We start from the raw sequence: 12,644 nt of genomic DNA, 5'->3' as shown, positions 1-12,644 counted from the left end.
GGTTAAGGTTTAGTGATTTGCCAAAAGTCATAAAGCTAAATAAGTATTAAGTGTCTGAGGCCGAATTTGAACTCAGGTCTTCCTGACTCCAGGACTAGTGCTCTATCTATTGCACCACCTAGCTGCCCTCTTAGTACTATTTTTATTCCTCTTCTAGTGCATTGTCTTAGTTTTGTATTTCAACAACAGCATCATTTCACTATAAAACCTTCAAGCAACTATGAGAATTTCTTTGTTCCTTTAGCTGTCTTAAATAATTGCTAACCTAAAATATGTAAAAAATATTGATAGACATGACGAATGTAAGTTTTTTCACTAATGAAGACGTTGAAAAGTTTACATGATGCTCAAAATATCTCATGGTATGAGGATTTTTTTTTATTGAATTCTAGGATCCAGATCAAGGTGTCTTTTAAAAAGAACAGCTTCCTACTATTTTGTTTTAACTTAGGCAATAATAACAGTTACAGAAATAATATTTATATTTGTTATTTATTCTTAATGATCAATTCAGTATCTCCTTTTAATTAAGACAAGAATTAATAATTTAGGTAGTAGGTCTTGTAAGAAAATATAATTTTCTTTTTTTTCTAAGACTTATTTTGTTGATATTTTGAAATACATAAAAGTATATTGCCAATATTTTTTATGGAATTTAATTTTGGGCCCAAAATGTACCACATTTTCTTTGACTGTCAAATGTAAATCTCTTAAGGATCTGAAGTGGCACAGTTGATAAAAAAGTAGAATGATAAAACAAAAATGTAGTTCATCATCACAGAAAGTTTTCTCAATTTTCCAACCACATTCAGCAACTTCCCCTAAATAAGTGACAGTTATAAAGTTCCTGATCACAAGATTATTTCTCCACTAGCAGCTGTTTTGCTGACTTTCATAATGTCTTTGATTCATTTGTTTCTGTAATATGATCAAAGCAACATATAATGAAGATTAATAATATGCACCCTTATTTTGTACTATATAAATATCACTTCTATTAAAGCGATTAAAGGTATGCTATTACCTGGATATTAATCCCTGGTAGTTACAAAAAAAAGACTCCTTTTCAACTGAAGATTTTCCCTCTTATATTTCCTCACAGCCCTTGTTCAACTTGGTCTTTATAGGTACTCTTTTTTTTTCAAAATTATTTGTATTCATTTTGTTTGCCTCTTATTAGATTGTGAGTTCTTTGAAAGTAAGATTTATAAATCATTCTTAAATTCCCTGTATCTAATAGGATGTGTTGAATATTATCAGAAAGTAATAAATGTTTATAAGTTTAATTGAATTGAAATTGAGTTTCTAATTTAGTGATATTTTTTAAGTTTACCATTCATATTTTTTGTTAATCTTCATAATAAAATATTCTTTAAGCCTTTATACTTGACAATTGTCAAAGTGCATTGTCATCTCCCATAGGAAGTTTTTTTATGCTTTTCTCAAGTGCTGCTAGCCCTACCTTTATATTTAACAAACTAAGATAATTATCGCTTAAAGAGAGAAAAAAACTGATCTGGGTAAACTCCATGAATAGTACATGATTTTCAGTTCTTGCCATGACAATATTAGGCTTTCACAAATAAATGTCTAAAATTATAAAGAAAACAGGAGGCTGTAATTACAAAACTTTAGTCCATTACAAACAAAGGAATTAAGTGGAGGTTTTATGACATAGCAAAAAGAAAAACAAGGGAGTGTAGTGTGTTGGGTGGGGAAAGCAGTGGTAAAGCAGGTCAGACAGGGAGGTTAGACTGTCTTAGACCATGGCAATAAACTACTGTAATGTGAATAGTTTAGAGTTTTGTGATTACCAGGAATTCACAAAACTCATTGCTTTATAATATTTATAATCATTAATTATGATAAATGAAATATATAATTGTTGGCTAAAAATATTTCCTTTTTCTTTTTTTGTATGTTCTAACCTTGATCAGGTTTATGTTGTTGCCATGAATATTAAAAAGGAAGCAGAGACTAAACCAAAAAGAGCCATAAAAACCACTGATGATGAAGATGATGATTATGGGACCATAGATGAACTGCCACCGGACAGTTTAATTACGCTTGTACAGCCTGAATTGCCAATACTTAGCCGTCTCTGGTTGGCAGCATTAAAAGATTATGCACTTTTGACCTTACCAGCTGAATTTTCAAGTCAGCTTCCACCAGATGGTAAGTATGATAGATGTAGCTTTGGTTTTGGTGTGGTTTAGCATAAAGATTAAACATACAATTAGAGACAGGTAGTGATAATATCTTATAGTTGTGTAGTATTTTATATATTTAACATTTAGATACTTTCAGATATATTTGCCCTTTTAAAGCATTAAATTTTTTAAGAGTATACTATATTGCTACAGGGCATCTAGGTGGTACAGTGGATAGAGTGACAGGTCTGGAGTCAGAAATATTTCTTTGTGAATTCAGATCTAGCCTCAGACACCTCTCAGCTGGCCATGTCATTTAACGTTATTTGCTTTAGTTTTTTCATCTGTAAAATGAACTGGAGAAGCAAATGACAAACCACTCCCGTATCTTTGCCTAGAAAACTCTACAATGTCTAAAAATTCAAGGTGTATAGTTTCTGGGTAATTAATCATTTTATTAATAATGCTGGCATCTTATTAATAAAAGGATTGATCATTTGGTCATCCCTTGAACCAAAGACAGTCTTGATGAGTTTACGGTTTATATGCCCTTGGAAAATGGGTGCCCCAGCAGGTGGCAGACAACTCTTAATTAATAAGAAATGAGAGAGGGGGCAACTAGGTGTTGCAGTGGATAGAGCACCAGCCCTGAAGTCAGGAGTACCTGAGTTCAAATCCGGCTTCAGACACTTAATAATTACCTAGCTGTGTGGCCTTGGGCAAGCCACTTAACCCCATTTGCCTTGCAAAAACCTTAAAACAAACAAACAAACAAAGAAATGGTTTACAAGGAAGGGCTAGACTTAATTCTAATAAACTTTGATTATGTCATTTACTTTTAAATTGCCCAATTTTGGACAATCTATTCAAATAATTTATTCCCACCAAAACCTGTATAGAGTGAAATGAGCTTCCCCATCTTAGATCAAATTCCTTATAAGGTTGGGTGGGATCTAACTGACCAGAGACTGAGTTTTGAAATGAGAACTTCAGAAAAAGGGGGAACTCTGGATCTCCCCATATCAATACTTATTAGTAATCATTTCTCTCAATCCTAAATGTGGTCATAAAGAGTCAGAAATGACTGAAATACAACTGAACAATATTGCTACAACATTCTTTCTGATGTTCTCCATGAAAACATGTTTGTGGAACTTCAAAATAGAATAGTCCTATCTGTTCATCAAAGGAAAATATTGAATATTATTCATAATATTGTGGAATAAGACACTGAATAATAATTATGAAGTAATTATTCATTTCCCCCCAATTTTTTGAAAATTGTATCATCAGTGAAAGTTATAATGAATATTGTATTTGTTCTTTTGAAAAAGTGCCTTATGAAAAAAAAAAGTGCCTTATGTTAAAAACTACATAAGTAGTCCTCAATTTGTGAATTTCTTGTATCCAAAAGGAAGTTTTTCAAATTGGGAATACATTTTCCTCTAGAAGGAAAAAAAGAGTTACAAATGAGAATTATTCTGTACAATGCAAAAACACCTTTAGTCCTTGGAAGCACTATAGAACTCCACCCCCATTTATAACATTTATGTAATGAGAAAATTCATTCCAGATTCCTAATCAGTATATATATTTAGTTCATAACTCATTTGTAATTTGGGCACTGCTTATATACCATCCCGAGTTTCTCATTGAAGTCCTAACAATAAATAGTATTCCTTGATGACAGTAATTCAATTTATTAAGAATTATATAGAGTCTATTATGCCATCTTCCTTGTAAATCAATGTGATGGTAATCTTTCATTTGGAACTGAGAAGAAGTAAGGGAAGCAGAATAAAGTTCTCCTACTGGTGGGGTCCAAATAGAAGTGAAAAAAAATAGATGTCCAAGACTGTGGAGGAAGAAAATCTTAAAATTATTGGTGACCCTAGCAAAGTCAAGAGAATCCCTATTAACTCTAGTCATACTCCAAAAAACACAAGTAAGGATGGGCTTCCTAAGAAGCTGTGTAAAGGATAATAATTGAAGTCGTGGTTAGACAAGAAGAAATGAGGTTAAGAGTTCATACTGAACTGTGTTGTTTATAATTTGAAGAATATTTATTCTAAGAAGTAAACATTTCTAACTGAATGACAGGGGGAGCATTTTATACTCCAGAGACGATTGATACAGCTCGACTTCACTATCGGAACTCTTGGGCTCCAATTCTTCATGCAGTAGCACTTTGGTTAAATAGTACAGGATTTACTAGTTCAGAACCAACAGAAGAAACATCAGTATCTGGTTTACAAAAGCGTCCAACACCTGTCATTTTAAACCAGGCACCTGGTGCAACAGCTAATACTAAATCTTTGCCAGAAATCAACAAAGATAGAATGCATCTAATTTTAGGTAAGAATGATTTTTATTACCTCTGAGATTTTACCTCTTCAATATAATGAAAAAATTAATTACAGTATTCATAGAAGGTACAGTAAATTAAGGGAAATTTATCTCTCAAAATGATGCTAGATTATTATAAAAATTATATATAAAATATTAAAATTTTTCTAGCAAAAATTCAGCTTCCAGGACAGTTCATAGAAGGACATAATTGAATGTTCCTCACCAATTGGCAGCTTTCCTTTTTGCTTGGCATTTACCAGACTGTATCATGCTGAAAAGTGAGAATAGACAATAAATAACTTTGTATGAATCTAAATTGATATTGCATTTGTAGGTGTTGATTTAACACTTAAGAATTTAGACTGTCTAGTGAAATTTGTTGCTTTCATATATTTGTCCTAAGAAGGAAGCAAAATAGAAAGAGCATAAGTGCTAAACTAATTAGCAAACTTGTTAACTTAAAAAGAAGACTAACAGAGTGTCTTTGCTAGTATTCAAAATAAGGACAGTTGTTGTTCACTCACTATATTGAAAATACCCATACAGTTTGATCTCTTCTTAAACTCTGTATATGTAAAAAATATTACTGATATAATTTCATAAATCTTTTTAGTTCTTATGTAATTTTTAAACCCTGGTATTTAAAACATTCTCTCTGGATAGGACCTAAAAGTTAAAATAAGTATTATCTTCCCAGTTTTCTATTAATTTAATAACTGATTTCCTTTTTTTCTTTATAAAACCTAAATGAAAAGCTGTACTAGAACCTGTCAAATTTGACTCATTTTAGAAAAGATGTGACCTAGATGAGCCATTTGAGATGTTTCTTGTAGAGTATGTCCACAGCAGTGATAAACCTGTTTTAAAATAATCTCTATGTTATCTAAAAGCAATTTCAATTTTATGAAGCTGAAAAATTAGGATAATTTTTCTATATATTTTAGGTGTTAGCATACAGTTTCTTTGTTCCCCAAGACCTGAGGAACCTATTGAACATGTTACAGCATGTCTGCAGGCATTGCATACCTTACTAGAATCCCCTTGTGCCAGAATTCATATTGGAGAGGATCAGGTACAGTGCATCTTAAAGCTGTAAAATTATGTTCTTTATATTAAGTAAATTCAATTTGTTGAAGTAAATGTATTAAGTAAAATAACATATCACAACATTGTGGTTTTAAATATTTGGAATTTGTTTTTCTCCTTTTATGTATATAGAAATATGTGTGAATGTAATATATATGTATATATATAATATGTGTTATATAAAATCACATACTTTTTTGATTAGTCTTCTATATTACATATAGTTCAATTCAAATAATTATCAACTATCTATTATTTGTAGAGATTTGTCCTAGATGAGATAAATCCATGGATAATCCATTTTTTCAGATACCTTAAAATAAACAATGAATCTTTCATCTCATGATAGGAGTTTTCTATTAAATGAAACAGATGACACCTCACATCTAATGAACTTTTTAGAACTAGAATTTTGAAATGGACTTTAAAAGATGATTTGAAAAGAAGGATGTATTTGGGGAGGGTAATAAGTGACTTTAAATTTAGGCATGTGAAGGACAGCATGTTAATGTAGGGAATGCAGAAAAGCAAGACTTTAGTGTTTATTGTATAAATATGAAATTATTGTCCTATTATAGAAATGAAATGCTACTGTAGTATTCAAGTCATATCTATCTTGACATTCTCATTGTAAAAGGAACCAGAAGACAAAAGGAAGTTAGAGATTTATGAAAGGATAACTCACAGATTTTTCTAAGAGAAGTAAATGAAGGAGTTAACAGGGTTGGTTTTTTCCTAGCATTCAAAACCAGCAGGAAGAATCATCTCATTGGCTATTTGATCATTTTGCTTTGCAGAATTAATGATTAGTATAAACAAAAAGACCTCAGTGAAGATTCTTTTAGCATATTTACTAGCATTTATTGCACTGTATAAAGAGATAGAGAAATTCAGCTAAGAATATCACAATTCTTTCAAATTTAATCAACATATACTTTGATACTCTGACTTCATTTTAAAAATGAACATAGTAGAGCATGACAAAAATGTTGGAAAATGTGTTTCTGGGTCAACAAATAGAAGGGATAAGATGTATGTTTAGTTCCACAACTCTATAGTATAGGTATTTTCTTAAAAGAAATTTGAGAGGCACTGGACATGGTGAATACCAAATAACTTGGTTAAACTATTCTTATCTCTTATTGTCTCATTTTCATGAAATCATTATGAACATCATTTACACATATACCAAGGATATCTGTGATGAATATATGAAAAGACTTAGAGTGGTGGTGTACATCTCCAATCCTAGCCATGAGGAAGGCTAAGATACTCTTGACTTTAGGAGTTCTTAGCTATAGTGGATTATATATTAAGGGTATTCACATTGTTGGGATCAATATGGTGAGGTTTGGGGAGCAGATAGCACTAGGTTTCCTAAGAAAGCAACTGAGCCATGTTAGAAATGAAGCAGATCAAAGTTCTCTTGCTAACCAGCAATGGGATCAGGTCCACAAGTGACCACTGAACACTGAGCCTGGATGAGATGGAGACAAACCAGTCTTATAACAAAAGTGAGGGAAGGAAGGCCTTCATAAATTGTATTATAGGCATGGCTATATAAAATACCTTTGCTTGACCTTATTATTGATATCAAGCATAGTATAAATATGTGTACCTATAGTAATTATTATAGGCATGGCTGTCCAAAATGTAACCCACAGTATGATTTTTTTTTTGAGGCCCACCTGTGGGTTTACTAAATGCTCTAATAAATGAAGCTGAACTACTGCAGAACTCTCACTAAAATAGGAAATCAAAATATATTTTCTATTATTTCAATAAAAACTTTTTAATTTAAGGTTGGACATCTGTTTTACTGTATATTGCATTTCATAGTAACAATTGATAAATGCAGAAAATACAAAATCATTCTGTATTTACTGATTATAAAGAAGCATTTGATTCTTCAGAAAATACTAGTGTTAAAACTTTTCTCTGAAAAGGTACATATCACACATTTGTAAAAATCATGATTCTTTAAAATAAATAATAGTAGAAATACCTTTGCTTGACCTTATTATTGATATCAAGCATAGTATAAATATGTGTACCTATAGTAAAGGATTCCTTAGCAGAGTCCAAATGGAAGAAAGAATTTTTATAGATGGTGATTATAGATATAGATGTATATATATATAAATTTACTCTAGATATAGATAACAAATAAAGATTAAATTCCCCATCTGCTCTGCATGTGAATGGAATTGTGCTAGTTGCATTATATCCTGTGGCATTGCAGAATCCTAAATGAGACCATTGATCATTCAAAAATTTGGTCTATGAATCATGTAAGAAAAAAAATCAAGTGGATAAAAAAATTTTGTCTAGATTATGATATTCTATTGAATGAAAAATATATAGAGTTTGAGATATTTCAACAAACAGTCCATTTCCTCAAGGAACTTCTATTTGACACATAAATAGATACATATATATATATATATGTATATTGATATAGATATAGATAGTACATTGAATGTCCCCAGAGGAAGAAGGAAAAGATATTATCATCTGAAAGAGTTGCTGAGAAAGCCCTCCAGTGGTAGTTGAGATTTTAGATCAATCATGAAGGAAGTCAGGGAAACTAAGAGGTAGAATTGAAGGAGTGAAGCTTTCTAAGTGTGGGCACAACTAACACAAACACATAGAGACAGGAGATAAAGTGTTGAGTTTGAGAAAATGTAACATCCAGTATTGCCATGGAGGACAGTGAAGTATAAGATTAATAATATAGGAAGTGGGGGGGAGAGGAAAGGGTGACATAGTCAGAGTTACACTTTAGGAAAATAACTGTCATTTGGAGGAGGATAGATTGTAGTGAAGAGAGACTTGAGGCAGAAAGACTAATAGCTGTTTCAGTAGTTCATGTGAGATGTGAAGAGGGCCTGAACTAAGGTTGCAACAATGTGAATGAAAAGAAATGGGCATATAAAATAGATGTTGTGAAGGTGGAAATGGCATGATAAAAATAAAAGACTGAGGGGTAGCTAGGTGGTGTAGTGGATAAAGCACTGGGCCTGGAGTCAGGAGTACCTGGGTTCAAATCCGGTTTCAGACACTTAATAATTACCTAGCTGTGTGGCCTTGGGCAAGCCACTTAACCCCGTTTGCCTTGCGAAAACCTAACAAAATAAAAATAAAAGACTGGGTATGGGGGATGAAAGTAACAAGTCCAGAGTAATACTGAAGCTGCAAACTTGGGTGACTGAAATGATGGAGGTACTCTCAACAAAAGGAAAGTTGAAAAGAAGGGAGAGTTTGAAGGGAAAGATGAGTTCTGTTTTGGATATGTTGAGTGTGAGGTTCATATGAAATATCTTGGAGTTGTCCAAAAGGCAATTGATAAATAATTTAGTTTTGAATGTCTTATTAACTTTCCTACTGTTCAAATTAATATGTTTATATAATTACAGTGAGATGGTAATTGGTAGTGAGGCATCAGAAACATCAAACCTGGAGAACTTTTTCTAAGAACTTTGGCCCTAAAAAGGATGGGAAAAGGTCAATAGATTTTTTTTTTATAGTACTAGAGAGTAAACAGCAGCAAAATTTAGAATGCTTGATTCCCAAATCGCCATCTAGAGGAGGAAAAAGACTTATGATTAGGGCATAGTTTAAGGAATTATTTTTAAGAAGGCATAGAGAGGAAATAAGGAAGAGATCAGATGTGATGATGCTGAGAATTTTTAAATAGTTGAGGTCAGAGTTCGTTTCTCTTTGTGTATGTCCTGTATTTTCTCAGTGAAATAGGAATGCCAAATTAATTTTCTGAAATTATGAAGGATGCAGTAATATGGTGGGACATAACAAAAATATTTGAAACTCTTCATACTTCTGACTTATGTATGTTTTTATTGTAGTCATGTTCATTAGATTATATAATTGAAAATTACTTAAAATGTAATTATTTTCTTTTTATATGACCTTTATCTACTTGCTCAGATTAAGAAATAATTACAGCCTCCTTTTAGTGGAGTGGGTAATATTCTTTAGCAAGTAAATACCCTTAATGCTTTTAGCCTCATAAGAGTAATCCATATTCTACATTTTATTTAAGTATTTAAATACTAGTCTCAATCTGATTTTTGCCTGAAAATACATTCACTATTCTTTGATTATTTGTGCTATAATTCTTGTGCTTTGTGTTTTTCGGGAACCTTTAATCTAAGTTTCTTGATTTTTTTGCACACAGTTTATTATATTTTTATTCAAGTAAATGATTTTAGAATTGATAATGAGTCAAATTTCTCTCTTTTAATTTATCATAGCTCATTGGTGTTGAGTTGCTGAATGTACTACATCGACTCCTTTTGACTTGGAATCCACCCTCAGTCCAGCTGTTGGTTACTGGAGTAGTACAGCAGATAGTTAGAGCGGCTCAAGATTATTTGCAAGAAAAAAGAAACATTCTAAGTAAGACATTGAAAGTTATCTTGCCTTTTTAAAAAAACATAAATTTTAGAAGGAAAATGAGCAGAATTTTTTCTTTGCAGTGCTATATAAGGAACAGAGTACTAGATTTGGAATCATGAATACCTGAATTCAAATCTATCCTTAGATATGGGCTTTGTAAAGCCTGGTCAGATCTCTGAGTCTCAGTTCTTTTATCTATAAAATGGGGCTAATAATAGAACTTACTTCAAAGGGATGTATGTGAGGACCAAATGAGATAATGTAAAAAATTTAATAAATCTTAAAGCATGAGATAAATATAAGCTTCTCTTATTCTTTTTTGTCATATTATGAATTCTTCAATTAATAAATTTAGAAACATTTTAATACATGAAATCATAGAACTTGCCAACAATTTTAATCTCACTTGTGATTATAATATAAAATTTGAAAGGCTTTTTTCTGAGATCTATGTAGGTAACAAATTTCATTATATCTCTACATAACCAAAGCATTTTAAAGCCCAATCAGTAATACTTTAAAAAAAAAGCAATTTTGAGTATAATGAAATTCTATAATAGATATATAATTAAACCAATTGAAGTGAGGGTTGTGCCATAGTATCAATTAGATTTGTATTTACTAATTTTTTTGAATACTTTTCTTAAGTATTTTTATCATATTGTGTTTTATCTGGTGGTATATGTTGCCTTTTATCTTGAAAGTTTCACTAAATTTTCTTTTATCTAAGATGAAGATGATATGGAAAAAGAGACTTGCCCTGTCTTAGGAGAAGGAGGTGACAGTGGTGGTCTTGTTCCTGGAAAATCTCTTGTCTTTGCAACCATGGAGTTATTGATGTTCATCTTAGTCCGGCATATGCCACATCTCAGTACCAAGATGTCAGATTCACCTAGTCATGTATCTACCAAAACTCGATTATCTGAAGAAAGTGCTCGCTTAGTGGCCTCTGCAGTTACCATCCTCTCAGACCTGCCATCTCTTTGTTCTCCTGCTGGTATAGTAGTTCTTAATATATACAAGTAAATATGCATTACATTTGATGAAGATTACTTCCTTGTCATTTTAAGTTCTTATTTTAATTTGCTTTCTTTTACAAACCTCAAGTACTGATTAGTGATGAATATAATTATAATAATTCTTTTTAAAGTAATTTATAGGACCCACAAAAATGTCAGGAGAAAGACTGATTTTCTTTTTTTTAACCAACAGTAGAAACTGAAACATAACTACAATACATTAATTGTTAAGCTGTTAACAAGTTTTTGAAAAAAAATTAACATTTGCTTTGTAAAATCTGGCAGCTTTCTGTAAATGTACTTAATCTGAAAAATGAAAAGGTCATATTGGGGATTTGGGAGGAAGTTGCCCCAGAGGAGATAACCTGGTGACACAAACATTAGCAACTTATTAGCACCAACAGTAGTTTCTATTTTTCAACATAATAGATAAGCTTTGGATACTTGTTAAAAAGTTCTCATGTTTTAAAATTTATTTTAGGAACTTAAGGTTTAAGCTTTATTTGTAGTATATAAAGGAAAAATTGACCATAACAAAAGTCAGGTTATTAAAAGTTCATGAATTTCATTTTGTATCATTTTATCTATATCAGCTACTATCAGTAATGCTTTCTAATTATATAATAATGATACAGTATAATTCAAAGTACTATAATTATAATCAAGTATATAAGGTGGAAAATAAATTTTATATGAATGTCCATATTTTAGGTAGTATTTTTCTGTGTGTTTTAGAAATTATTTTCTGAACAAATCTTTCAAGATTACTATTTGTTACTATTATCAGTTAAGACTGTTTATATAATTTAGTTGCCACCAATACTATTGTTATAGTCTATTTTTCTCCTTTAATCTTATTTAACTTATACTTAATGAGTACTTAAGTAAAAATTTTCTGTCCTCACTAACATGTTTGATATTTTTGAGTGATGCAAAATTATAAGAAGTCTTTAAGTTGCTTTTGATTGAAAATAATTCCTTTCTTTTCTAACAGTCTTATTGATGGTGTATTTGTATTGTGAATGTATTATACAAAAACTCATTGAAAGTCAGTTGAACATCTCAAGGCTTTTCATCAATATAGAAGAATGTAAAAAAAAACTTCATTTAATTACATGAATATTTTATACAGTATCAAATTTGTGAACATTTGGAAATATATGGAAGACTGAATTGGTCATTTTTATCTTTATTTCTATCATTGTGTAGACATAGAGCTTTTTTTAGACATGCTATAAGATTTGTATAAGGGTTTTATTGTCTAACTAACTGGAGCTACAAAAGAGTTCCAGAAAAGGAAACAATGCAAATCAATGAGCATTTTTTTTTGTACCTTTTATGTGCCTGTAAGGCTCTGATAAAACAAAATGAAAAATACTTTCTGTCCTCAAAGGTCTTATATTCTACAGAAGGGATACAACATTTAAATAAAGTAGCACTTACAATATAATTGATGAGGAAGAAAACAACAACTAGGATTGATTAGGAGAGACTTTATGTAGAAGGTGACACCTGAATTTATGTTTGAAGGAAACTAGTCATTCTGACAGATGAAGATAAGGAAGAAGTACATTCCAGACCATGGAGACAACTTACTCAAAGACATGGAGGTGGAATATGGCAT

The 12,644-nt window shown here is 31.2% G+C and overlaps 1 protein-coding gene across 4 annotated transcripts in view; it reads left to right on the top strand.

Annotated features, from left to right (window-relative positions):
* HEATR5B (HEAT repeat containing 5B) overlaps positions 1-12,644 on the top strand; it is a 136,307-nt gene that overhangs the window by 94,201 nt on the left and 29,462 nt on the right. For all 4 annotated transcript variants that reach the window (XM_074209704.1, XM_074209702.1, XM_074209701.1 and 1 more), the window contains 5 exons: positions 1,938-2,175; positions 4,251-4,505; positions 5,444-5,571; positions 9,857-10,001; positions 10,732-10,998. In XM_074209704.1, the coding sequence (XP_074065805.1) occupies positions 1,938-2,175; positions 4,251-4,505; positions 5,444-5,571; positions 9,857-10,001; positions 10,732-10,998 (1,033 nt within the window). The remainder of the gene's footprint in view (positions 1-1,937; positions 2,176-4,250; positions 4,506-5,443; positions 5,572-9,856; positions 10,002-10,731; positions 10,999-12,644) is intronic.

Source organism: Macrotis lagotis, chromosome 1, assembly GCF_037893015.1.
Source record: "Macrotis lagotis isolate mMagLag1 chromosome 1, bilby.v1.9.chrom.fasta, whole genome shotgun sequence".
Taxonomy (NCBI): domain Eukaryota; kingdom Metazoa; phylum Chordata; class Mammalia; order Peramelemorphia; family Peramelidae; genus Macrotis; species Macrotis lagotis.
The sequence above is the reverse complement of the archived record's forward strand: the minus strand, read 5'-3'. Positions and strand labels throughout refer to the sequence as shown.